This window comes from Coregonus clupeaformis, chromosome 1 (genome assembly GCF_020615455.1).
Source record: "Coregonus clupeaformis isolate EN_2021a chromosome 1, ASM2061545v1, whole genome shotgun sequence".
Taxonomy (NCBI): domain Eukaryota; kingdom Metazoa; phylum Chordata; class Actinopteri; order Salmoniformes; family Salmonidae; genus Coregonus; species Coregonus clupeaformis.
Genome location: NC_059192.1, coordinates 24,299,523 through 24,325,741, shown reverse-complemented (window position 1 = coordinate 24,325,741; position 26,219 = coordinate 24,299,523). Strand labels below are relative to the sequence as shown.

General features: G+C 43.3%; 1 protein-coding gene across 1 annotated transcript in view; it reads left to right on the top strand.

Annotated features, from left to right (window-relative positions):
- LOC121558151 (SH3 and cysteine-rich domain-containing protein 2) overlaps nucleotides 1–22,758 on the top strand; it is a 45,175-nt gene extending 22,417 nt beyond the window's left edge. The window contains exons 2-11 of the mRNA XM_041871663.1: nucleotides 6,625–7,012; nucleotides 7,486–7,580; nucleotides 11,995–12,079; nucleotides 12,227–12,339; nucleotides 12,545–12,614; nucleotides 14,969–15,024; nucleotides 17,792–17,880; nucleotides 18,265–18,316; nucleotides 20,196–20,333; nucleotides 20,436–22,758. Coding sequence (XP_041727597.1) covers nucleotides 6,625–7,012; nucleotides 7,486–7,580; nucleotides 11,995–12,079; nucleotides 12,227–12,339; nucleotides 12,545–12,614; nucleotides 14,969–15,024; nucleotides 17,792–17,880; nucleotides 18,265–18,316; nucleotides 20,196–20,333; nucleotides 20,436–20,534 — 1,185 coding nt within the window. The 3' untranslated portion in view covers nucleotides 20,535–22,758. The remainder of the gene's footprint in view (nucleotides 1–6,624; nucleotides 7,013–7,485; nucleotides 7,581–11,994; nucleotides 12,080–12,226; nucleotides 12,340–12,544; nucleotides 12,615–14,968; nucleotides 15,025–17,791; nucleotides 17,881–18,264; nucleotides 18,317–20,195; nucleotides 20,334–20,435) is intronic.
- Nucleotides 22,759–26,219: the final 3,461 nt, after the last annotated feature.

The following is a 26,219-nucleotide window of genomic DNA, read 5'->3' as shown; positions in this document are numbered from 1 at the left end:
TTTGCAGCTGGCCTATCTAAGGGGAAATCGCTCAGTTCTGCCTCCAGGACAAGACTCATGCCATTAAACGTCAACCTGCGATATACAGTGGGGAAAAAAAGTATTTAGTCAGCCACCAATTGTGCAAGTTCTCCCACTTAAAAAGATAAGAGAGGCCTGTAATTTTCATCATAGGTACACGTCAACTATGACAGACAAAATGAGAATTTTTTTTCCAGAAAATCACATTGTAGGATTTTTTATGAATTTATTTGCATATTATGGTGGAAAATAAGTATTTGGTCAATAACAAACGTTTCTCAATACTTTGTTATATACCCTTTGTTGGCAATGACACAGGTCAAACGTTTTCTGTAAGTCTTCACAAGGTTTTCACACACTGTTGCTGAATTTTGGCCCATTCCTCCATGCAGATCTCCTCTAGAGCAGTGATGTTTCGGACTTTCAACTCCCTCCAAAGATCTTCTATGGGGTTGAGATCTGGAGACTGACTAGGCCACTCCAGGACCTTGAAATGCTTCTTACGAAGCCACTCCTTCGTTGCTCGGGCGGTGTGTTTGGGATCATTGTCATGCTGAAAGACCCAGCCACGTTTCATCTTCAATGCCCTTGCTGATGGAAGGAGGTTTTCACTCAAAATCTCACAATACATGGCCCCATTCATTCTTTCCTTTACACGGATCAGTCGTCCTCGTCCCTTTGCAGAAAAACAGCCCCAAAGCATGATGTTTCCACCCCCATGCTTCACAGTAGGTATGGTGTTCTTTGGATGCAACTCAGCATTCTTTGTCCTCCAAACACGACGAGTTGAGTTTTTACCAAAAAAGTTCTATTTTGGTTTCATCTGACCATATGACATTCTCCCAATCCTCTTCTGGATCATCCAAATGCACTCTAGCAAACTTCAGACGGGCCTGGACATGTACTGGCTTAAGCAGGGGGACACGTCTGGCACTGCAGGATTTGAGTCCCTGGCGGCGTGGTGTTTTACTGTTGGTAGGCTTTGTTACTTTGGTCCCAGCTCTCTGCAGGTCATTCACTAGGTCCCCCCGTGTGGTTCTGGGATTTTTGCTCACCGTTCTTGTGATCATTTTGACCCCACGGGGTGAGATCTTGCGTGGAGCCCCAGATCGAGGGAGATTATCAGTGGTCTTGTATGTCTTCCATTTCCTAAAAATTGCTCCCACAGTTGATTTCTTCAAACCAAGCCGCTTTCCTATTGCAGATTCAGTCTTCCCAGCCTGGTGCAGGTCTACAATTTTGTTTCTGGTGTCCTTTGACAGCTCTTTGGTCTTGGCCATAGTGGAGTTTGGAGTGTGACTGTTTGAGGTTGTGGACAGGTGTCTTTTATACTGATAACAAGTTCAAACAGGTGCCATTAATACAGGTAACGAGTGGAGGACAGAGGAGCCTCTTAAAGAAGAAGTTACAGGTCTGTGAGAGCCATAAATCTTGCTTGTTTGTAGGTGACCAAATACTTATTTTCCACCATAATTTGCAAATAATTCATTAAAAATCCTACAATGTGATTTTCTGGATTTGTTTTCTCAATTTGTCTGTCATAGTTGACGTGTACCTATGATGAAAATTACAGGCCTCTCTCATCTTTTTAAGTGGGAGGACTTGCACAATTGGTGGCTGACTAAATACTTTTTTTCCCCACTGTATATATACAGTGAGGGAAAAAAAGTATTTGATACCCTGCTAATTTTGTACGTTTGCCCACTGACAAAGAAATGATCAGTCTATGATTTTAATGGTAGATTTATTTGAACAGTGAGAGACAGAATAACAACATGAAAAAAATCCAGAAAAACGCATGTCAAAAATATTATACATTTATTTGCATTTTAATGAGGGAAATAAGTATTTGACCCCCTCTCAATCAGAAAGATTTCTGGCTCCCAGGTGTCTTTTATACAGGTAACGAGCTGAGATTAAGAGCACACTCTTAAAGGGAGTGCTCCTAATCTCAGTTTGTTACCTGTAGAAAAGACACCTGTCCACAGAAGCAATCAATCAATCAGATTCCAAACTCTCCACCATGGCCAAGTCCAAAAAGCTCTCCAAGGATGTCAGGGACAAGATTGTAGACCTACACAAGGCTGGAATGGTGACTATGGTCCCAGCTGCCTTGAGATCATTGACAAGATCCTCCCGTGTAGTTCTGGGCTAATTCCTCACCATTCTCATGATCATTGCAACTCCACGAGGTGAGATCTTGCATGGAGCCCCAGGCAGAGGGAGATTGACAGTTATTTTGTGTTTCTTCCATTTGCGAATAATCGCACCAACTGTTGTCACCTTCTCACCAAGCTGCTTGGCGATGATCTTGTAGCCCATTCCAACCTTGTGTAGGTCTAAAATCTTGTCCCTGACATCCTTGGAGAGCTCTTTGGTCTTGGCCATGGTGGAGAGTTTGGAATCTGATTGATTGATTGCTTCTGTGGACAGGTGTCTTTTATACAGTTAACAAACTGAGATTAAGAGCACTCCCTTTAAGAGTGTGCTCCTAATCTCAGCTCATTACCTGTATAAAAGACACCTGGGAGCCAGAAATCTTTCTGATTGTCACGCCCTGGCTCTGGGACTCTTATATGTTGAGCCAGGGTGTGTAGTTTCTATGTGTTTGTGTTCTGTGGTTAAGTTCTAGTGCTTGTGTTTCTATGTTGGCCGGGGTGGTTCTCAATCAGAGGCAACGTGAATCAGCTGTTGCTTGTTGTCTCTGATTGGGAACCATACTTAGGCAGCCGTTTGGGCATTGTCATTGGTGGGATCTTGTTCCGTATGGTGTGTATTGTAACCAAGGACTTCACGTTTCGTATCGTTTGTTGTTTTGTTCGTTCAATAAATAAGTATGTTCACTTATCACGCTGCGCATTGGTCCACTTCCTCCGACGATCGTGACACTGATTGAGAGGGGGTCAAATACTTATTTCCCTCATTAAAATGCAAATCAATTCATAACATTTTTGACATGCGTTTTTCTGGATTTTTTTGTTGTTATTCTGTCTCTCACTGTTCAAATAAACCTAGACTGATCATGTCTTTGTCAGTGGGCAAACGTACAAAATCAGCAGGGGATCAAATACTTTTTTCCCTCACTGTAGTTAGAATTCTCTGTTGCTAGGCAGGAACTTAATTGGGTCATTTCACTGTGTGTGGGTGAAGAGGGAATCTGACCTAGGGTCAAAGTGCTTGCTCTTACTTAAATCCATGGCTGTCCTACCTTATCAGAGACTGAAACCAGACTGTGGCCTTTTGCCTCTCTCCTCAAACAAAGTGGAGGGAGAGCCGGGGTTGAACAGAGTTTAAACTAAACATGAGTGTTTTTGCAAGATAAGGGATTGATTGTATTACTATTGATTCTGAACTGAATGAAAGTCGGATTTAGCCGCCATCATAGACAAAGGAAGTGGGCGGAGCGATAAAGAGCGGGAAACTGAAGAGGGAGGGATTTTAAGATAGGATGTGGGTGTGAAGGAGACTATATAGAGGGAGACAGAAAGAGAGAGGGGGGCTAATCTGCAGACTAGCCTGGCTTTATTGAAATTGTAAATAAAGTCAATCTCAATTCTACAAAAACTCTGTCTGGAAGAACTTTGATTTTTAATAAAGTATAGTGATGATTAAAATGATAGACTGATCATGTCTTTGTCAGTGGCCAAGCATACAAAATCAGCAGGGGATCAAATACTTTTTTCCCTCACTGTATATGTTTGTGTATATGTTCGTGATTAACTCAGATTTATCTCATAGTCCACTAAAAAATCTCCCTCAACAGTATTCCAAGTCACAAGTCAGGACATTAATTTGACACGCTATTGAATTTGATAAAACTTACAGGGTTTACTCTCCAGCTTTGAAATAGGTGTAGCAAAATATATTTGTAAATGATATAATAATTAATATTATTAATATAATATCTTACAGATTTCACAGAAGAAGTTGTCTTTAAGAAGGCTTTTAAGTGTTTCAATATCTAACATGAACTGAGATTGAGATCCGAGACTGGTGACTGAGACGGCCATTGCATATGGTTTACATCGTTTTCATGCTCATCAAATCATTCAGTGACCATTCGTGCCCTGTGGATGGGGGCATTGTCATTTGATGTGGACATAGCCATCGTAGCCAAAATAATGGCCTTAAATAATTGCTTAATTAACTCAGGAACCATACCTATCTGGAAGCACCTGCTTTCAATATACTTATTTTCCCTAATTTACTAGTGTTTCTATTATTTTGGCAGTTACCTGTACATTAAATACAAAAACAAGGTCAAATGTGTAAACAATGTGGTGGAAAGAGAAGAAATCAAATAGGCTATTTGAATGATCCACCAGTAAACCCTATAAAAGTCCATTAAAAATGAGCCTGGATGCGGCTCTGGGTAGAAAAGCACTTGCAAGAGGCGCTCGCTAATGGGTCAACAGAGAGTGCGCTTATTTCATCACTCAAGGTAATTGGCGTCAGTGGAGCCATGGCTTAAGGGAGGAAAAGAGGAACCCACTCAACGTTATTGATGGCCGTTTCTCAGAGAGAGCACAGGCTCCAATAAGCTTTCGCAGGTGGAGAGGGAAATGATGTGAAGGCTACAAACACTCAGTGACACACACATACGGAGACACGAATGCATGCATGCACGCATGCACACACACACACACACACCAACAAGGCCTTGATAATGATATACACACACACAGTTGTGCCATATTTTTTTTTAAATCTTCAGGCTACTGCAGTGCAGTTGCAAACAGACACAAACAAGCTGTAACCTGTAGACAAAATAAACACTAAAGCATATACAAAACAGCTATACACCACAGACAAAACCAACACAGACAGACACAAACAAGCTGTAAAGCGTAGACTTAACACACAATTGTACTGCACTAAAACTCATACAAAAAGGCCATACCAGTCAGATAGGCAGCTAATAGCTAAGAGCCTTCTTCCTGTATACCCAACAGTTTCGCCTCAATCTTTGTGACTATCGCTGCGTGTGTGTGTTTTTGGTTTTACTATATAAAAAATATATACAAACAAGGACAATTTGGACAAGTGGGGACATTTCGCTGATACCCACAAGGAAAAAGGCTATTTTAGGCTTAGGGGTTAGGTTTAGGGTTACAATTAAGTTTAGGGTTAGAATTAGAGTTAGGGTTAGAGTTAGGGGTTAGGTTCAGGGTTAGGGTTATGGTTAGGACAGGGTTCTCCAACCCTGTTCCTGGAACGTTACCGTCCTGTAGGTTTTCGCTCCAATTCTAATCTAGCGCACCTGATTCTAATAATTAGCTGGTTGATAAACTGAATCAGGTTAGTTACAATTGAGGTTGGAGGGAAAACCTACAGGAGGGTAGCTCTCCAGGAACAGGGTTGGAGAACCCTTGGTTAGGAGTTAGGTTTAGGGTTAGGGGTTTGGGGTTAAGGTTAGGGTTAAGTTAAGGGGTTAGGGTTAAGTTTAGGATTAGGGTTAGGGGTTAGGGAATATAGGATTTTGAATGGGAATCAATAGTTTGGTCCCCACAAGGGTAGTAAAACAAACGTGTGTGTGTCCGTGCCTGCACATGTGCTCTCTCATTCCGTAGGCCATTCTATTGAATCAGCAGCTTATTATTATTATACCATATATAGGACCTCATTGCCTTCCACTTCCCATAATCTTATGTCATTAGCAGCATCCTAATATTGCGGCCAGGATGCCTGGGCAAGTCCACTGAAAGTGAGGCGGGGGAGTAAAATATCAACCTAGTGTTTGTTCTTTGTTGTGCATCAATACATCACAGTACGGAGGAGCAGACCGGTCAATAAACGAATTAAATCTGAATTTTAAGGGGTATTGACTTGAGTTCCCTGGATCTGCTATAATTGTGATCCAAATAAGCCAGTGTGGTGTTGTAGGACAAGGGCAGTCAGAGGGTACTGTGGGGTCTCTGTCTCGCTTCTCAGCCTCAGGCTAAAAACACTTAACGTCCCAGCACCCTTTTCACTCTTGTCACCTTATTCAAGTCAGAAGAGCTGTTGCTAGCTGCTGTTAAAATGATAACATCATTTAGACATTTGTATTTTGTCCTTCAAAGTCCGATAGCAAAATCTGTGGTCGTTTTGTTTTCATCGTCACTGAACGAATGAATGAATGAATGAATGAATGAATGAATGAATGAATGAATGGATGGATGGATGAATGGAGGAATTAATGTCTTTGATCCAGTGGGTTGAACACAGGTCATGACCAGGGATCTTGTTGTGTAGATGTGTGACTGCAGTCAAACCCAGGTCTCGTGCCACAAGACTAGGTTAGCCTGCTGAGCTTTAAACTCATAGGCATTAGCTCGGGAAGTTAACACAAGTCTTCAGGTCTCTGGCAAGGTTACTCATTACTCGAGAGTGGTTCACCAAACCACCTTCGTTATCGTTACATGGAGACAGTGAAGTTATAGTGCTTTGTCAAATTGTGTTCGAATTCTGGAATTGCTAGATGCGTACACAGATCTCAAGTTACGATTCAGCCCTTAATGAGTGCACCCTGCTATTCTGAAGGACCAGTGTCAGTGATTTAGTCATTCCCCAGCTCTTGTCTATCCATGCTAACCTAATGTCTCCACTCCTCTCTTTCCACAGCTTCAGCGACTAAAGCGCTCCTTGTCCTTCAAGTCACTGATGCGCAGCAAGAGTGTGGACAACTTCTTCCAGCGCCCCAGCAACGGGGAAGTCCGCCTGCCCTCTGGGATCATCCACGAGCCTCCGCTGCCCTCCTCGCCACCACCCTTCGGGGAGACGCCCCTGACCTGCGAGCGCTCACCCTCCCTCTCCCTGTCGCTCAGCCCCAACCCCTCGCTTTCGTCCCACTCGCCCTCCCTCAGTCCCTCCCTCTCCCTGACCTCCAAAGCCCAGCTCCAGGGCCAGCTCCAGGGCCAGCTCCAGGCCCGGCTAGTGAAGACCCACTGTTTCCAGGAGCACGTCTTCCGCCGGCCCACCTGCTGCCAGCAATGCAAACACGTGATCCAGGGTAGGTAAATTCAGGTCCAGTATTCCCTTAATACAATGCAGTGACATGAAATACAAATAATCTTCTGGTAGATCATGTCACATCAAAGCTATTCTCTTAGGGCAGACTACTGACTACTGAGAGACAGTATGCACATCCAACACAATCTAACAATCAGTGCAATGTTTCCATGAAAGTTTGAGCTCTTGTGGCCAAATGGCAAGTTAGGATTTTGATTGAGGACGAGTGTGAAGTAGATGTGGCTGATAATCACACTGTCCATACACACGTTGCCAATAACATCTCTCATCAAAAGGGTCTCACTTTGACATTTTATAACCTAGTCCTAGTTGATTGATTGATTTTATTTATTTTGTTGATTGATGAATGGATTGTAGTGTGTGAGCTGAGGCTACTGTCGTGTGTGGTATGTACAGTACAGTATAGTACAGTAAAGTACAGTACTGTAGTAACCTGGCCTTCCATCTGTGCAGGGAACTCCAAGCAGGGTCTACGCTGTAAAGCCTGTAAGCTGGGTGCCCACCTCTGGTGCTCCTCTGAGCTGTCCCAACAGCCCTGCACAGGAAAGGTGAGTCAACTGTCCTAGATTCAGATTTCCCCACAGCTGTCTTGTCCTCAACCATTATAACCTAAGTAGTGAACTGATCTAGAGTTAGATATCTACCGCTTTCCGATCCTCAACAATTACGGTCTAAATATTATTTTGGGGGGCCATGGTGGACCCAATACCCTCACTAAGACCAAGGTGGGCTGCATTTAGTCTCAAAGTCCCAATCTTGTTAAAAGAGGACAAACGTTTTTCCGCTAGAGGAGCTAAAAAAAAGAAAAGAGGGGACAACCCGACAAAGAAAAGAGAGAAGAAGAGTGAGAGCCTTAACTAAATGATCCACAACGATTCTGAATTTCTATATGTGGAACAAAAGCCAAGGTTAGGGCTGAGGCAGATAGCGTTATCCTGTTTTTACCCCCATCCATCCCCCTGTCACCCCCCCTCCTCACCCTCTTCTTGCATGGATCCGATTTTCCTCTTCTTTTCTCAAGTCAGTCAGAAAAATCAACATCTCCCTGCACCATGCGCTGTGGCTAATTCAGTGTGAAATGCGGTGTGTTTGAGGCGCTCGTGGTTCCCGTGGGACACGACATGGCCAGCAGTAGGAAAAATTGTGTCTGCTGCATAGTCATCAAAACCGGGATTAGGAATATTGGACGACTGGAGGAGAGACGGCAGCAACATGCTACAGTAGCTCGTACATAAACTTAGACTCGTGTTGGGCTTCCCCCCCTTGATTAGTTTGTAATGAATTTTGGTGTCACTTTGTATGCTAATTAAATGTGGCCCCTGTGGAGTGGGATTTGAATTTGAATTAATTTTTAAACATTTAATTCATTTAATTTAGTGACGTTGTCAACGTTTTTCTTTTGTAGAGTAAATTACAATTTGTTTAAAAAACCCAAGGACCAAACACTATGAAAAGCAAAGCGAGGGTTTGGAAAATATGGTTATACTGGTAATCAACCTTGCCTTCAGATAGGCTGGGTGAAAATGTCCACCATATTGCTTACACCTATCCAATCCTCTCTGATCTACACAATGCCTAGGGCCTATGAGTTAGGGGCTAGGAGTTAGGGGCTAGGAGTTAGGAGTGAGGGTGTCAATACAGGATTGGACACCAGTCTCGTTTGAGGTAAAGAGAGGGGCAGTTGTGTGTTTGTCCAAAAGTGTCCAGAAATCTTAATCAGTTGGACATCTGGGAGCCACATTGAATCCAGCCAGTGGGATTATCTTCCAAGGTGCATTAGTAATCTAGCCCAATGCCCAGCCCAGACCAAGGATTATAATGAAGGCCCGATTGGGATGGGGATAAGGGATGATTAGGGAAGTTTGGTTCGTAATTCCACCCCGCTCAGCTTCACCCCCAAATAATAAAAAATAGTAGTTGGCCAAGATTAACTAACAAGAGTTTTGTAAACACTACTAGTTTAGTGTTCTATTCTCTCTAGTGCTTTCTCGTTCTCTCTCTCTCTCTCTCTCTCTCTCTCTCTCTCTCTCTCTCTCTCTCTCTCTCTCTCTCTCTCTCTCTCTCTCTCTCTCTCTCTCTCTCTCTCTCTCTCTCTCTCTCTCTCTCTCTCTCTCTCTCTCTCTCTCTCTCTCTCTCTCTCTCTCTCTCTTTCTCATCATCGTTTGACCCTATCAGAGGTGAAGCTGTAATTTGGACAGGGATGAGGAGGGCCCCAAGATAAGCAATAAGAGAAGCAATAAGCGTTAAATTGACTTTAGATCACTCCAGAGAAAGTAGAAAGTCACCCCTCCAATTCCCCACATGCCCTGCTGAGTGCCTTGGGCCATCGTTGACAGCCAATAGGAACCTCTCGTCTCATTTATCAAAATCTCACAGTGGCGCTCACACATCTGTTATAATATATCAGGTGCTTGGTGAGAAATAAGACAAATCCAATCAAATGCAGAGAGGATACCCTGACCACATAATGATTTTTGATTTATGCTCCCAAAAAGCTATATTTGGAAGAAGCGAGAATGATCGACCAGTTATTGCCACAAGACCATGTTAGCACGCCAAACTAAAGCCAAGGCATTAGCTCGGGGAGCTAACGCAAGTCTTCCCGCCTTGGGTAAGGTTACTCATCACGGTTCATGGTTCACCTTACATGAGCATGGTTGAGAATATTTTGTCGATGACACTGCCCAGTCCTATCTTATGCTTTCGGTTATCAGTTCTCATCACAAGACTGTGTTAGCCCACTGAACTAAAGCCAAGGCATTACCTCGGAAGCTAACACAAGTATTGGGTAAGGTTGCTTATTACATTAGCATGGCCCTGACACCTTATCTTCTCCTCGATGTATAAGCTCTCATCTAACCACTGATGACAGCTATTGATACAGTGTATTCGGAAAGTATTCAGATCCCTTCCCATTTTCCACATTTTGTTACGTTACAGCCTTATTCTAAAATGGATTAAATTACTTTGCTTTCTTCATCAATCACAGGTTTGTGGAATCTTTGCAAATGTATTAAAAATAAAAAAACAGAAATACCTTATTTACAATAAGTATTCAGACCCTTTGCTATGAGAATTGAAATTGAGCTCAGGTGCATCATGTTTCCATTGATCATCCTTGAGATGTTTCTACAACTTGAATGGAGTCCACTTGTGCTAAATTCAATGGATTGGACATGATTTGGAAAGGCACACACCTGTCTATATAAGGTCCTGAGCTGGCCGCCCCCAGCCAAACTGAGCAATCGAGGGAGAAGGGCCTTGGTCAGGGAGGTGACCAAGAACCCGATGGTCACTCTGACAGAGCTCCAGAGTTCCTCTGTGGAGATGGGAGAACCTCCCAGAAGGACAACCATCTCTGCAGCACCACCAGTCAGGCCTTTATGGTAGAGTGGCCAGACGGAAGCCACTCCTCAGTAAAAGGCACATGACAGCCTCTTGGAGTTTGCCAAAAGGCACCTAAAGGACTCTCAGACCATGAGAAACAAGATTATATGGTCTGATGAAACCAAGATTGAACTCTTTGGCCTGAATGCCAAGTGTCAGGTCTGGAGGAAACCTGGCACCATCCCTACGGTGAAGCACGGTGGTGGCAGCATCATGCTGTGGGGATGTTTTTCAGCGGCAGGCACTGGCAGACTAGTCAGGATCGAGGGAAAGATGAACGGAGCAAAGTACAAACAGATCCTTGATGAAAACCTGCTCTAGAGCGCTCAGGACCTCAGACTGGGGAGAAAGTTCACCTTCCAATAGGAAAACAACCCTAAGCACACAGCCAAGACAACGCAGGAGTGGTTTTGGGACAATTCACTGAATGTCCTTGAGTGGCCCAGCCAGAGCCTGGACTTAATCGAACATCTCTGTAGAGACCTGAAAATAGCTGTGCAGCGACACTACCCATCCAACCTGACAGAGCTTGAGAGGAACTGCAGAGAAGAATGGGAGAAACACACCAAATACAGGTGTGCCAAGCTTGTAGCGTAATACCCAAGAAAACTTGAGGCTGTAATAGCTGCCAAAGGTGCTTCAACAAAGTACTAAGTAAAGGGTCTGAATACTTATGTAAATGTGATATTTCCATTTTTTCTAAAAACCTGTTTTTGCTTTGTCATTATGAGGTAATATGTGTAGATTATTATTATTTATTTTTTTTAGATTGATAGGGTGGGGGACAATTTAATCAATTTTAGAATAAGGCTGTAACGTAACAAAATGTGAAAAAGGTCAAGGGGTCTGAATACTTTCCGAATGCACTGTATATGGATATAATTTACGCCATGATGCAGCAAAGATGAAAGTAGAGCTATGCTGCACCTAGGACGGGATCGTACAGGAAACAACAACGACACAACACTGCTCCCTCTGTCAAACACAAAGCTTTCAATAGCTCAAATCGACCTTTGAGTTGTATTCCGTTCCTATTCCTAAATCAGAATCCGTGATTCATCGTCTCACACGTCCGTGGACTATTTTAATCCCAACGGCTTGGGAATTACTGTGGCGAATGTTGGTTTTCTGTCAAACGACAATGCTGAGGCTTTGTTGTGCTTGTCTAGCTGTCATGTGAACAATGCTGTACACATAGACATGATAAGAGAGTGCAGGTATAGTTCATTGCAAATGCATAAGGCTAAGAATTGAGTTCCACCTGTCTCCTTGTTCAACTCATAGGGACCCACAAGCCACAGTCTGCAGAAGGACTATCACACACAGTCAGCATCCCCTCTACACACACGTACGCACGCACAGTCACACACACACACACGCACACATGCACACACACATACATTTTGAGCTTCCTTTGTAAGCCACAAGACTATCCGTTTACGGTGGGAAAGTCTCTGACCTTTGTGTTTGTCCGCTTTTAGCTGCTCAAATAACATTCAGCTGATAGGGACAGTTATGTATCTCCTCTCTGTCTCTTTCTCATCCCCCTCTCCTTCTCTCTATCTCGCCTGCTAGACGGGGGCCTTTAAACGAAACTTCAGCTCCCCTCTCTTGACTAACGATATGTTAGGGGTGGTCAAGGAAGCTCTACCATCGCAAGGTGAGTGTGTGTGTGTGTGTGCGTGCGTGTGTGTGTGTTGCTTGAGTGATCAGTGTTGATGCCACAGATACATAGACCTTTTGTTCATTCCAAGATCTGATCTGTAGTATGACATGTTGTTTTTGCTCTGTGTGTGTGTGTTTCTAGAGTCTGATAAAGGGGGAGTTGACCCTGTGTATGAGGCCCTGCGTTACGGGACGTCGCTGGCACAGATGAGTCGCTCTAGCTTCGGAAGCATCACTGAGTCCCCCATTCATGAGGTACACTGCTTACACACACACTTGAGTTCATAGATACAAATAGTAGATTTCAAATGTTTTCTCACTAAACTTTTTAAAGCAATGTGTTTTGATATACAAATGCTACCAATAACAGTTAAAACTGAGCAGTTTTTTCCCACTTCTTTCCTTTTTGCACCCTGTCTTCTTCCCTCTCTGACTTGGCCCCTGTTCTTGTCTGCTATAGGTGGAGAGTGTATGGGAGGGACTGGAAACACAACCAATCATTGAGGAGGAGTTTGTCCCAGAGACTGAGAGTGAGTTGGATCAAATGTCCCACAATTTACTCACCCCTAACCTATTACCTGACATCTCACCCCAACATCTCACCTCTAACCTATCACTCCCTAACCTCTCACTCCTAACCTATTATCAGAGATGGAAGAGGAAGTGAGACATCCCACTCTCATTTTTTTTTTTGTTCATATACATTCAATGAACTAAGCAGACCAGACCCAACATTGGTGTCTATGGGAGAGCCACCTCGTTAAGCAGACCTGAACTGACCATTCATTTCAATGGTAAACGGCCTGAGTGAACTATCTTCATTTATCCACCATCTTTGCTATTATCCCTAACCCCTCCCCAATGTTTCCTCTAATATTTTTAGTCACTGAACGAAGTCACTGAAGTTTTGCTGAGCGCAAACTTGAACCTTGTGAATTTCTGTGCAACTTCCGGCGCACGTTTACTGTGAGCACTGAGGCTGTACCCACTTTAATTTACTGTTTTAACTGTGGCCAAGTAGGCTACTGTGGCTATTTGATCATAATGTAGGCCTACTAGAGTGGCCTACCATAAAAAACTATGGAGAAAATGCATCACATAACATTTTAACATGGAAATAGTGGTTAAATCATTCAGCCTACAGTAGCAGCCAATGTGTGGTGTTCAATGTAGGCCTACATTCCATGAGACTTTAGAAAAAAACATGCAGGGCTTGACATTAACCTGTTTATCCACTTGTCCTTCAGACAAGGAGGTGACTGAACACATTGTTTTGTTGTTTGATGCAAGAAACCACTTTTCAAAATAAAATGTATTATTATTCCCATACCATTATTACAGAGAATCAGACAAATTATGCTACCCTCTGCCTATTGGCTACTTAGTTTATTCAAGCCTGTCTAAAAATACAACACTGCCCCTTTAAGACATAAAAAAAAGCTCTTTACCTGACTCGCTTTTCAAAGATGGCTAGAAATACACGTTTTGTGCTCTTGTAGGAAGCAATCACTCCCGCATTGCTAACTACAAATTAGCTAAAACTGGGCTAATAACTCATTAACTAGCAAAGAAAATGAACAAATGTGCACACGTGGCTAAATGCAGCTTTTGCTTTGATCTCAAAAGAAGCGCATAATAATCGCAACCGCTCATGTTGTAAAACAGTCCAGTTCAAAGTGAATGGTACAAATCCATATATGGCAATGGTCTATTTGCATATAGGTCTACTGCAGCTCTGATTGGTTATGGCACACCAGTCTGTGTAGAGAACGGGCAATAGAATCCTATTCCGATGCGTTCTGCCTACAGCAAAATATTTTGCATAGTTAGTTTTGCATACTAAGGCGTGCATAATTTGTTTTGTTTCGGTATGTTCCATTGAAAGTGGCTAATATTGCATTGATTCGATTATAATTCCCACAGTAAAGGGAAACATTGCTAGTGTTAACTAACGGGGAAAACTCTACAACTTCGTGCTTCTCTGCGCGGCTTGATATTTATTCTGTGCGGCAGTCCCTGTGAAGCTGTGCCCGCACACGAGCGCAGCTTAGAGGGAACATTGCCCCTCCCTATCCTTTCACCACAATGCACACTCACTCCAAACCCCCAACATTCTGGGCTTTAAATGGTTGAGTCAACATATTTCCTAATTATTTCAAACTCCTTTATCAATGTCATGTAATTTAAATGTAATCAATGTAACATTAAAATCTAATGTAATGTTATAAATGTAATGTTGCATCAACATGACTAGTTGGTTGAACTTGCAGAAAGTCTTGCAACTTGCAAAAAGCCAAGCCTGGACTGTCAACCGTTGTCCTCTCTCCTGAAATAATGTATTTCATTATAGACTATCATTATACCCATCCATTACACTGAGAAGGCCTTCCATTGACATAACTAGGTGATGTGTGTGTGTGTGTGTGTGTCTATCTGTGTGTGTGTGTATGTGCGTGTTTATGAATGCATACACCTGTGTGTGTTGTAACTTCACCAGTATTTTCCATCTTCTCTAAATTCGATGAGATAAGATGAAGTACTGTGTATGCTTTAACTAACTGACCTTGTCTTTGTCCTATACTGCAAAGTGACAAGACCCCCTCCCTTTCTCTCTCGCTCTCTTTCTGTCTCTCTCTTTCTGCTACCTCTCTCTTGCTCTCTCTCCTCTCTCTCTGTCCCTGCTCTCTCCCTCTCCCTCTCTCTCTCTCTCTCTCTCTCTCTCTCTCTCTCTCTCTCTCTCTCTCTCTCTCTCTCTCTCTCTCTCTCTCTCTCTCTCTCTCTCTCTCTCTCTCTCTCTCTCTCTCTCTCTCTCTCTCTCTCTCTCTCTCTCTCTCTCTCTCTCTCTCTCTCTCTCTCTCTCTCCCCCCTCTCTCTCTCCCTCTAGCTGTCAATCCTTCTGAAAGTGAGAAGGCCGATTCGGAGGACAGGGTCAGTCTGAAGGTGTGTAGTCAGCATCTCTTTCTCAAGTGTTTCCTCTCTCCTTTCATGCTCATCCGTCCCTTTTCACTTCCATGAAACATCAAGTGCTGTAGGCCTTTATCTATCCACCCCTTCATCCCTCCATCCCTCTTCACCTCTAACGCTAAACCCTCCCTCTCTTTATCTCTCCTTCTTTCAAACTCTGCTCACAACCTCCATGCGACTTTCTGTTCACCCCTGCTTTACTAAAATTGCATTGGCCAATGCAGTACTGTAATACTGTAGTATATGCCATTTACGTATGATTGCCATCCCCATGAGTGTACCACCCTCCCTCAGGCCATGGATGAGGCATGCAATGAGTTCAGTCCAGACATGCTGTACGTCAGGCTTGCATTCGCTATGCCAAAATGTTTTTCCCCAGGCGCATGAACAATGAGGATATTTACTGCGATTTCTATGGCCAAATGCTCAAGACAGGCTTGATGCAAACTAGTGCCTTCTAAACATTGTTTCTTTCATTTCTTTCATTTGATTACATTGTAGCTCAATTGATAGAGCATGGCACTTGCAACGCCAGGGTTGTGGGTTCAATTCCCATGGGGGGCCAGTATGAAAAATGTATTCACTCACTAACTGTAAGTCGCTCTGGATAAGAGCGTCTGCTGAATGACTAAAATGTAAATGTAAATGATAGATGTCTTCAATGATCACACATGGGATAGAAATTACGGAAATGTTATGTTCAGTAAATTGTAATGGGTAGAGCAAGTGTATTGCCTAACGTGAAAACAGTGTAATATACTGTAATTTACAGTACTGTAGCATACTACATTCAGTGGGCAATTTTTTTACATTTTGCTATTGGATTAACTGGTGGTTAAAATAACTGAATTGAGAAGATATCATTAAGTTGTGTTTTGGTGAACCAATGTACTCATTATATTTCTCAGTAAACTTACACTACCGTTCAAAAGTTTGGGGTCACTTAGAAATGTCCTTGTTTCTTTGTCCATTAAAATAACATCAAATTGATCAGAAATACAGTGTAGACATTGTTAATGTTGTAAATGGCTATTGTAGCTGGAAACGGCTGTTTTTTAATGGAATATCTACATAGGTGTACAGAGGCCCATTATCAGCAACCATCAGTCCTGTGTTCCAATGGCACGTTGTGTTTGCTAATCCAAGTTTATTATTTTAAAAGGCTAATTGTTCATTAGAAAACCCTTTTGCAATTATGTTAGCACAGCTGAAAACTGTTGTGCTGATTAAAGACGCAATACAACTGGCCTTCTTGAGACTAGTTGAGTATCTGTAGCATCAGCAATTGTGGGTTCGATTACAGGCTCAAAATGGCCAAAAACAAAGGACTTTCTTCTGAAACTCATCAGTCTATTCTTGTTTTGAGAAATGAAGGCTATTCCATGCGAGAAATTGCCAAGAAACTGAAGATCTTGTACAACGCTGTGTACTACTCCCTTCATAGAACAGTACAAACTGTCTCTAACCAGAATAGAAAGAGGAGTGGGAGGCCCCGGTGCACAACTGAGCAAGAAGACAAATACATTAGAGTGTCTAGTTTAATGAACAGACGCCTCACAGGTCCTCAACTGGCAGCTTCATTAAATAGTACCCACAAAACACCAGTCTCAACGTCAACAGTGAAGAGGCTACTCCGGGATGCTGAACTTCTAGGCAGAGTTGCAAAGAAAAAGCCATATCTCAGACTGGCCAATACAAAGAAAAGATTAAGATTGGCAAAAGAACACAGACACTGGACAGAGGAAGATTGGAAAAAAAGTGTTATGGACAGACTAATCGAAGTTGTAGGTGTTCGGATCACAAAGAAGAACATTTGTGAGACGCATACCAAATTAAAAGATGCTGGAGGAGTGCTTGATGCCATCTGTCAAGCATGGTGGAGGCAATGTGATGGTCTGGGGGTGCTTTGGTGGTGGTAAAGTGGGAGATTTGTACAGGGTAAAAGGGATCTTGAAGAAGGAAGGCTATCTCTCCATTTTGCAACGCCATGCCATACCCTGTGGACGGCGCTTGATTGGAGCCAATTTCCTCCTACAACAGGACAACGACCCAAAACACAGCTCCAAACTATGCATGAACTATTTAGGGAAGAAGCAGTCAGCTGGTATTCTGTCTATAATGGAGTGGCCAGCACAGTCACCGGATCTCAACCCTATTGAGCTGTTTTGGGAGCAGCTTGACCGTATGGTATGTAAGAAGTGCCCATCAAGCCAATCCAACTTGTGGGAGGTGCTTCAGGAAGCATGGGGTGAAATCTCTTCAGATTACCTCAACAAATTGACAACTAGAATGCCAAAGGTCTGCAAGGCTGTAATTGCTGCAAATGGAGGATTCTTTGACGAAAGCAAAGTTTGAAGGACACAATTATTATTTCAATTAAAATCAGTATTTCTAACCTTGTCAATGAATACATTTCCTTTGCATTTTGCTATATTTACTATTCAAACTCATTTCATATATGTTTTCATGGAAAACAAGGACATTTCTAAGTGACCCCAAACTTTTGAACGGTAGTGTATATTTTGGATCAATGGTGAAAGATGTCTACAAACAAAATGAATGCACAATGAAAGGTTTTGAATGCAAGACTGGCTGCATTACAAATGTTACCAGTTTGGAGTTTTGTACTAGGAGTTTAGAAAATTCACCACAAACATACTGTACTTGTGAAAATAATACCAAAGAGATAACAAAAAAAACTGTACGTGTGTATTAGACTAATTTGGTGTGTGCGTGTGTCCAGACTCCAAAGCGCATCGACGTCCACTCCGTACACACCTACGTGGCTCTGTACAAGTTCATCCCTCAGGAGAAGAATGATCTGGAGTTACAGTGAGTTAAATACATAGTACCTTTATGTGTGTGTGCGTGTGTGTGTGCACGCATGTGCTTGTGTGTGTGTGTGTGTGTGTGTCTGCACACGTGTTCTGTCATATTCAGACAGAAAGTCAGACTTCGCATTACCACATGAAAGGTAAAAAGGGAGAGAGGTGTGTGTGTATGGGGAGGGGGTATTGTCGTAGTGGGCAGGTGAGAAAAACAGGAAGGACGTGTGCAGTGCCAACACATCTCTCAGACCATCTGCCTTCTCACTGGGGGTCTGAGACGTAGCTGGCAACGCTGTTGGAACTACAGACTGAGAAGGACAGGCAGCCGGGGATGTGTGTGTGTGCGTGTGTTTGTGTGTTTAATCAGTACCTGTTGTTTCCCTCTCAGACCTGGCGATCGAGTGCAAGTAACTGATGACTCCAATGAGGACTGGTGGAAGGTGGGTAAAAAATACAGTTTTTGTTTTGTTACTCGGGCCCAGAATACTCATACTTTCGATATCCATCCTTCCTTCCTTCCGTTCTTCCTTCCTTCCGTTCTTCCTTCCTTCCATTCTTCCTTGCTTCCATTCTTCCTTGCTTCCATTCTTCCTTCCTTCCATTCTTCCTTGCTTCCATTCTTCCTTGCTTCCATTCTTCCTTCCTTCCATTCTTCCTTGCTTCCATTCTTCCTTCCTTCCTTTCTTTCCTTCTGTTCTTCCTTCCTTCCGTTCTTCCGTTCTTCCTTCCTTCCTTCCTTCCTTCCTTCCTTCCTTCCTTCCTTCCTTCCTTCCTTCCTTCCTTCCTTCCTTCCTTCCTTCCTTCCTTCCTTCCTTCCTTCCTTCCTTCCTTCCTTCCTTTCTTCCTTCCTTCCTTCCTTCCTTCCTTCCTTCTGTTCTTCCTTCCTTCCTTCCTTCCTTCTGTTCTTCCTTCCTTCCGTTCTTCCTTGCTGCCTCTTCCTTGAGAAAAATGCAACACATTTGGATAGGTATAGCCAAGGGCTCCATTACATTTACATTTACATTTACGTCATTTAGCAGACGCTCTTATCCAGAGCGACTTACAAATAGGTGCATTCACCTTATAGCCAGTGGGATAACCACTTTACAATGTTTTTTTTACATAGCTTTCACCCTTCCAGTCATGTCAATATCAGAAAAGTCATGAAAGCATTCAAGTATTCAAACAGGACCTACTATACTATATAAAGTAGTGATGCGCGGGTAAGCTATTTCTTCACCTGCACCTGCCCGCACTTGCTAATAACCCATCTGCAACCGCCTGACTATATGTGATAACGTGAAAATCTGAGGCCCGCACCCGACCCTAACCCGCAAATATAGAAAATGTGCTGGTTCTAGATAGCACCTTTCGTAGAAGACTAAATAACATGGAGTGTTCTTAGACAATGGAGAGAGTAGTGACTTTATCAAGGTACAAGTTGCCCATAAGCACAGATCTAGGATCAGCTTAACTTCCCCCAATTCTACCTGTAACCATTAGGTGGGGAAAAGCAAAACTGACCTTAAATCAGTTTCTTTGGGCAACTTCGGTTTAGCAGAGCTAGTAGTCAGTAAGTGGAGCAGGCTGTAATGAAAGTTTTATGTGCTTTGCCTTTTGGTTTGGCCTAATGGAGATAAGCTGAGCGCAGAGGGAAAAGCAATCGTCAGCTCACACTGTGATGAGTGTGATGGAAGGAGTCAGGCGCAGGAGGGTAATCACCGAATACAAAGTTTATTCCTTCGTTACACAAAATACGCTGGAATAACAACAAACGAAACAGGCACAGGGGAAACTATCTACCCTGGCAATACACTGTAACATATCTCCATACAATACATAGGCACAGGGGAAATATCTACCCTGGCAACAAAATGGTACGAGTAGCTCCACTACTCTCACATTCAAACAATCACCCACAAGGACAAGGGGGCAGAGGGAACACTTATACACGGACTAATGAGGGGATTAGAACCAGGTGTGTGTGATTGACAAGACAAGACAAATGTGATGATGATGATTGGGGCGGCAGTGGTTAGTAAGCCGGTGACGACTAACGCCGAAGCCTGCCCGAACAAGGAGGGGAGGCAGCCTCGGCGGAAGTCGTGACACACACTCACCTAAGAATAAAGAAAACATTTGCACGCAAACACGTTGGGACACGCGTGCATGCAGACACACCATTTCTTCAAACAATAAAAAAGTGCTGTACCTACATGGATGTGCCATTTGTCTATTGGCATTTGGCGTTTACCCACCTTTTTATCACTACATCCCTGGGAATATACTAGCATAGTGGAATTAATTGTCTTAACTATGTTCTGCTGTGTGTGTTCACAGGGGAAAAGTAAAGACAAGCTGGGTTTCTTCCCCGCCAACTTTGTACAGAGAGTGCGCCCAGGTGAGCGTGTGTGGAAGGTCACAGGTGGTTTCCATGGTGACCGTGACAGAGGGCAGATGACTGTGAAAGAGTCTCAGGTACACTGACACACACACACACACACACACATTTTAGTCATTTAGCAGACGCACACACACACACAAGCCCCTGTACTAAACACCTTTATTTTCTCAAACTAGATCTGTGTGGGGAAGAACGAAGAGCTGGACGGTTTCTTAAAGCTGAGCAGTGGGAAGAAGAGAGGTCTAGTCCCTTCCAAGTACCTTGTGGAGATATGACTTCCGTAAAAGAGGGGAACTCTCTGTTTCCCGACCCTCGTTCTGCCCTGAAGACCACCCTCTATCAGGAGTGCTTCCCTAACACCTCACCGACTGCCAACTCTCTGGATGTGGAAATGGACCCTCCCACCACCACCAGAAAACATAGAGAGGGAGGGAGAATATGGTGGACGCTGGCCAGGATAGATTTGATTTCACTGCTTTGCTTGGAGTGGTGGAATATTTTTGAGAGAAAGGAGGGGGAGAGCTTCTGTTGAGCTAGCTGCTTTACCTGTGGTGTATCCTCACACTCTTTCACCTGTTCACGCACACACACACACACACACACATACACTGCACAAAGACACTGACGCTAACAATGGCCCTGGAGCTTGGGGGGCGTGACTGTAGCAGGCAGTGCTTGTCTGAAAAATTTATGGAGACTTTACAATCTACACAGGCTTCTGCTTGAGCCAAGGGGGAGAAGACTGGCAGTTTTTCGCTGTGTGGTCGTGTGACCTTTTGGATTTCATGTGAAAGTGAAATTTGGACGTTTTTGTGAGTCCAAGTTCTGTAGCATTTTATTGTAGCAGCTTGTTGCGACAAAGCTCTTTTCCTTTGAGGTTGTCCTCCAAGCCAGATATGGTATAGCCGCATTCCCTGTGGCACCGATTATTTAGCACATTGGGGAAAACCAAAGTGGGTAGGTGGTGGGGGTAGAAGGGAGCCTCAAGGGCCTTATGCTTGATTTGTGGATTTTAGATTGGACAATGTAATTGAAAGTGTACTGTTGAGTTGAGTAAAATGTATTGATGCATGCTTCACTCACTCCCTGACTGGTGGGAGGTTCAGGTCCTAACATTTCATCTTTGCTAAACCCCTTCTTTGCTTTACATTGGTCTACCCTGTTTCACAATTTGTTTAGCTAAAGGGCTAACAGGTTTTTTGGTGCAAAATGGCTGCCGTGGCATCATCCAGGTGTGTGCTACACATACCTGTAGGTGGTGGAGGAGGTTTAAAGTGCTCTGAGCATCTGGAAAAGCGCTATATAAATCCAATCCATTATCATTAATTATCTTTACTATTAGGAAGGGTTTAGCCAGGAAAGTGAGGGAGACAGACACACATGCTAATCGGGACCTCTCTCCCTCTCCCCCTCTTTCTTTCCCCCACCTCTTTGTCTGTCACACATTCTCTCTGTCTAGCACTCTCTCCCGCTCTGTGATCACTAAAGGCTTAGAGCTCTGTGACTGCAGCAGAGGTCACAGCGGTCACAGCACTGAGACAGTGTAGCATGATAAGACACTCAGACACAAGGCTTAACCTAAACATCAGATTTCTCCCTCTATATGGGCTCCTCCATAGGCCTCTGGATGTCAGCCATTTTCATAACATTTTATAGTAAGTTAGTAAAACATTATTGTCATGGAATGTGTTGGGATGCAACGACCCGACAAATTTTTTTTTCACATGTATGACGTCCTCAGCCCTTTGGGTGATGCTTGTTTCCATGTTGTGTTTTTTTTTTCTCCAGAGAGATAGTCTACATGTAGTGTTGAAATATACCATTGTAACACACTTACGTAACTGCCTAGGCCGGACAAATTATGTTTTTGTGTATCCCGCTGAATTGAGAGTGGAATGTCTATGAAATCACTGGTTAAAACGTCCTGTTGATGTCATTACTTCATTTGCTGATTCACTCTAGGGCAGTAGCAGTCAGAAGCTGTCTTGGCAATAACCACTCGTTCGTATGAATATATGTAAATAGAACTATGGAGAAACTGTTGTATGTATTCAGTTATCATGGCATTAACCATATGGTCAAAGAGTTCACTGTTTTTGGTAATGGCATTTATTCCATACCTAATATATCAGCATCAAGACTGAACAGCACAACCCAACCACAGGACTTTGCACTCTACCCGTTCTAGTCACTATATCTGTACATCTGATTACCCCTCAGTATAGTCTCAATCTTTACTAACAGTTATAAGGTGTATATTGCAATTAAAGCCACATTTCTTGGCCATCAAGGAGTGGGTCCACCAAGCATTGGAGCAATATGATCCATTCCAGTACAGTTTCACATGCATATAACACTTGAATTATATGATATTTCTGTGGTGCTCAAGGGATGACATTTCATGAGAGCAACAGTACTTTTTTATACATGATTTAAAGCTATACATACAGTACATTCGGAAAGTATTCATACCCCTTGACTTTTTCCACATTTTGTTACGTTATAGCCTTATTCTAAAATGGATTAAACAAAGGTTTTTCCTTATCAATCTACACACAATCCACCATAATGACCAAGTGAAAACAGGTTTTTAGAAAATGTTGCACATTTATTGAAAATGAAAAACAGAAATCACTTATTTACATAAATATTCAGACCCTTTGCTATGAGACTCAAATTGAGCTCCGGTGCATCCTGTTTCCATTGATCATCCTTATGATGTTTCTACAACTTGATTGGAGTCCACCTGTGGTAAATTCAATTGATTGGACATGATTTGGAAAGGCACACACCTGTCTATGTAAGGTCCCGCAGTGGACAGTGCATGTCAGAGCAATAACCAAGCCATGAGGTTGAAGGAATTGTCCGTAGAGCTCCGAGACAGGATTGTGTCGAGGCACAGATCTGGGGAATGGTACCAAAAACATGTCTGCAGCATTGAAGGTCCCCAAGAACACAGTGGCCTCCATCATTCTTAAAAGGAACACCGTAGGGATGGTGCAGCACTCCACCAATCAGGCCTTTATGGTAGAGTGGCCAGATGGAATTCACTCCTCAGTAAAAGGTACATGAAAGCCCGCTTGGAGTTTGCCAAAAGGTACCTAAAGGACTCTCAGACCATGAGACACAAGATTCTCTGGTCTGATGAAACCAAGATTGAATTCTTTGGCCTGAATGCCAAGCGTCACGTCTGGAGGAAACCTGGCACCATCCCTACGGTGAAGCATGGTGGTGGCAGCATCATGCTGTGGGGATGTTTTTCAGTGGCAGGGACTGGGAGACTAGTCAGGATCGAGGGAAAGATGAACAGAGCAAAGAGACAGATCCTTGATGAAAACCTGCTCCAGAGCGCTCAGGACCTCAGACTGGGGCGAAGGTTCACCTTCCAGCAGGACAACGACCCTAAGCACACAGCCAAGACAACGCAGGAGTAGCTTCGGGACAAGTCTCTGAATGTCCTTGAGTGGCCCAGCCAGATCCCGGACTTGACCCCGATCAAACATCTCTGGTGAGACCTGAAAATAGCAGTGCAGTGATGCTCCGCATCCGACCTGACCGAGCTTGAGAGGATCTGCAGAGAAGAATGGGAGAAACTCCCCAAATACAGGTGTGCCAAGCTTTTAGCGTCAAAAAACAATTTCATCAATTTTAGAATAAGGCTGTAACGTAACAACGTGGAAAAAGTCAAGGGGTCTGAATACTTTCCGAATGCACTGCAATTTGTTTACAAAGTCCTATATACCTATAAAAGACAATGGAGTAATAGGTATGGTATAAGAATATATTCTCCTAATCAATGGGTGTATTTTATTAGTTTATTGAAATCTTACAGCATGTAGCTTTAAAGAATAGCTGCATAATAAAGGTTTTAGAGGCATGATAAGTATAGTAGCCTTTAAGGGCTGGTCTTGGATCTGTTTATTTGAGACTGACTAACCAAGCCTGGCTCTGGACCAGTACTCCAAGGTCATTTCCCCCCATCCACCTGGCATTAGCACACACGGTCTCCCTTCCTGCATGGCTACCTGGACTGTGACCTGTACACATGTCAATAAAGTTCCATCAAATCAATCAACAGCTCTTTGATGTGGTCTTTTTATTCCTATAGATATAAAACCATCACACTCTCCTGCCCAGCTGTCCTTATTGGCTTTAGCTTCAGCTTAGACCCATTTGGTTGGCAGTCATTAAGTACAGTAATATTTTATTAGATGAACTGAAACTATGACCTTGTGATGATGAAGGCCTCTGGTTTACAGAGGCTCACTTAGGCTGCATCTCAAATGACATACTGTACATACTGTACTGTAGTGCACTCCTTATGGCGAGAGCCGTATGTTTTTATACAGTACATGACACCGGTCATATTGCAGTGCTTGAAGTGGAATGAAAAAAGTGCTGTTACTAATATGTCTGTACAAAGGTTTGTATTAGAGCCAGTATTTGATAAGAGATGCACAGGAAGAAGAAAATTATGGTGCCGGTTCTCCATACGGGTCAGGACTGGCTCACTTCAATCACTTACTATATGGGGAATAGGGTGTCATTTTAGATTTGGCCTTGGAGCTGTGTAGTTGTATAAGAACCCTATGGCTGGTTGTGCAAGCTCACTTCAATCACATACTATATGGGGAATAGGCTGCCATTTTAGATTTGGCCTTGGAGTTGTGTAGTTGCATGACAACCCTGTTGCTGGCTGTGTAAGTCATGGGCCACAGAATGTTGTGGTGACAGTGAAACTCCTTGGGGACTCTTTAGTTTAAAAACCACTTCGATGTAAAGTCCCCTGTTTAGGGGACCTGCGTGGTTCTGGTACCGCTTCCGACCGACATTTTAGGTTATAGAGTTCAACGTGTCAAATCGGAGGGCCTGTTGTCTGGACCTCTGGCCGTCTCTATGGGTGTGCCACAGGGTTCAATTCTCGGGCCGACTCTATTCTCTGTGTATATCAATGATGTCGCTCTTGCTGCTGGTGACGCTCGGATCCACCTCTACAGTGAGGGGAAAAAGTATTTGATCCCCTGCTGATTTTGTACGTTTGCCCACTGACAAAGAAATGATCAGTCTATAATTTTAATGGTAGGTTTATTTGAACAGTGAGAGACAGAATAACAACAAAAAAATCCATAAAAACGCATGTCAAAAATGTTATAAATTGATTTGCATTTTAATGAGGGAAATAAGTATTTGACCCCCTCTCAATCAGAAAGATTTATGGCTCTCTGGTGTCTTTTATAGAGGTAACGAGCTGAGATTAGGAGCACACTCTCAAAGGGAGTGCTCCTAATCTCAGTTTGTTACCTGTATAAAAGACACCTGTCCACAGAAGCAATCAATCAATCAGATTCCAAACTCTCCACCATGGCCAAGACCAAAGAGCTCTCCAAGGATGTCAGGGACAAGATTGTAGACCTACACAAGGCTGGAATGGGCTACAAGACCATTGCCAAGCAGCTTGGTGAGAAGGTGACAACAGTTGGTGCGATTATTCGCAAATGGAAGAAACACAAAAGGACTGTCAATCTCCCTCGGCCTGGGGCTCCATGCAAGATCTCACCTCGTGGAGTTGCAATGATCATGAGAACGGTGAGGAATCAGCCCAGAACTACACGGGAGGATCTTGTCAATGATCTCAAGGCAGTTGGGACCATAGTCACCAAGAAAACAATTGGTAACACACTACGCCGGGAAGGACTGAAATCCTGCAGCGCCCGCAAGGTCCCCCTGCTCAAGAAAGCACATATATAGGGCCATCTGAAGTTTGCCAATGAACATCTGAATGATTCAGAGGAGAACTGGGTGAAAGTGTTGTGGTCAGATGAGACCAAAATCGAGCTCTTTGGCATCAACTCAACTCGCCGTGTTTGGAGGAGGAAGAATGCTGCCTATGACCCCAAGAACACCATCCCCACCATCAACCATGGAGGTGGAAACATTATGCTTTGGGGGTTTTTTTCTGC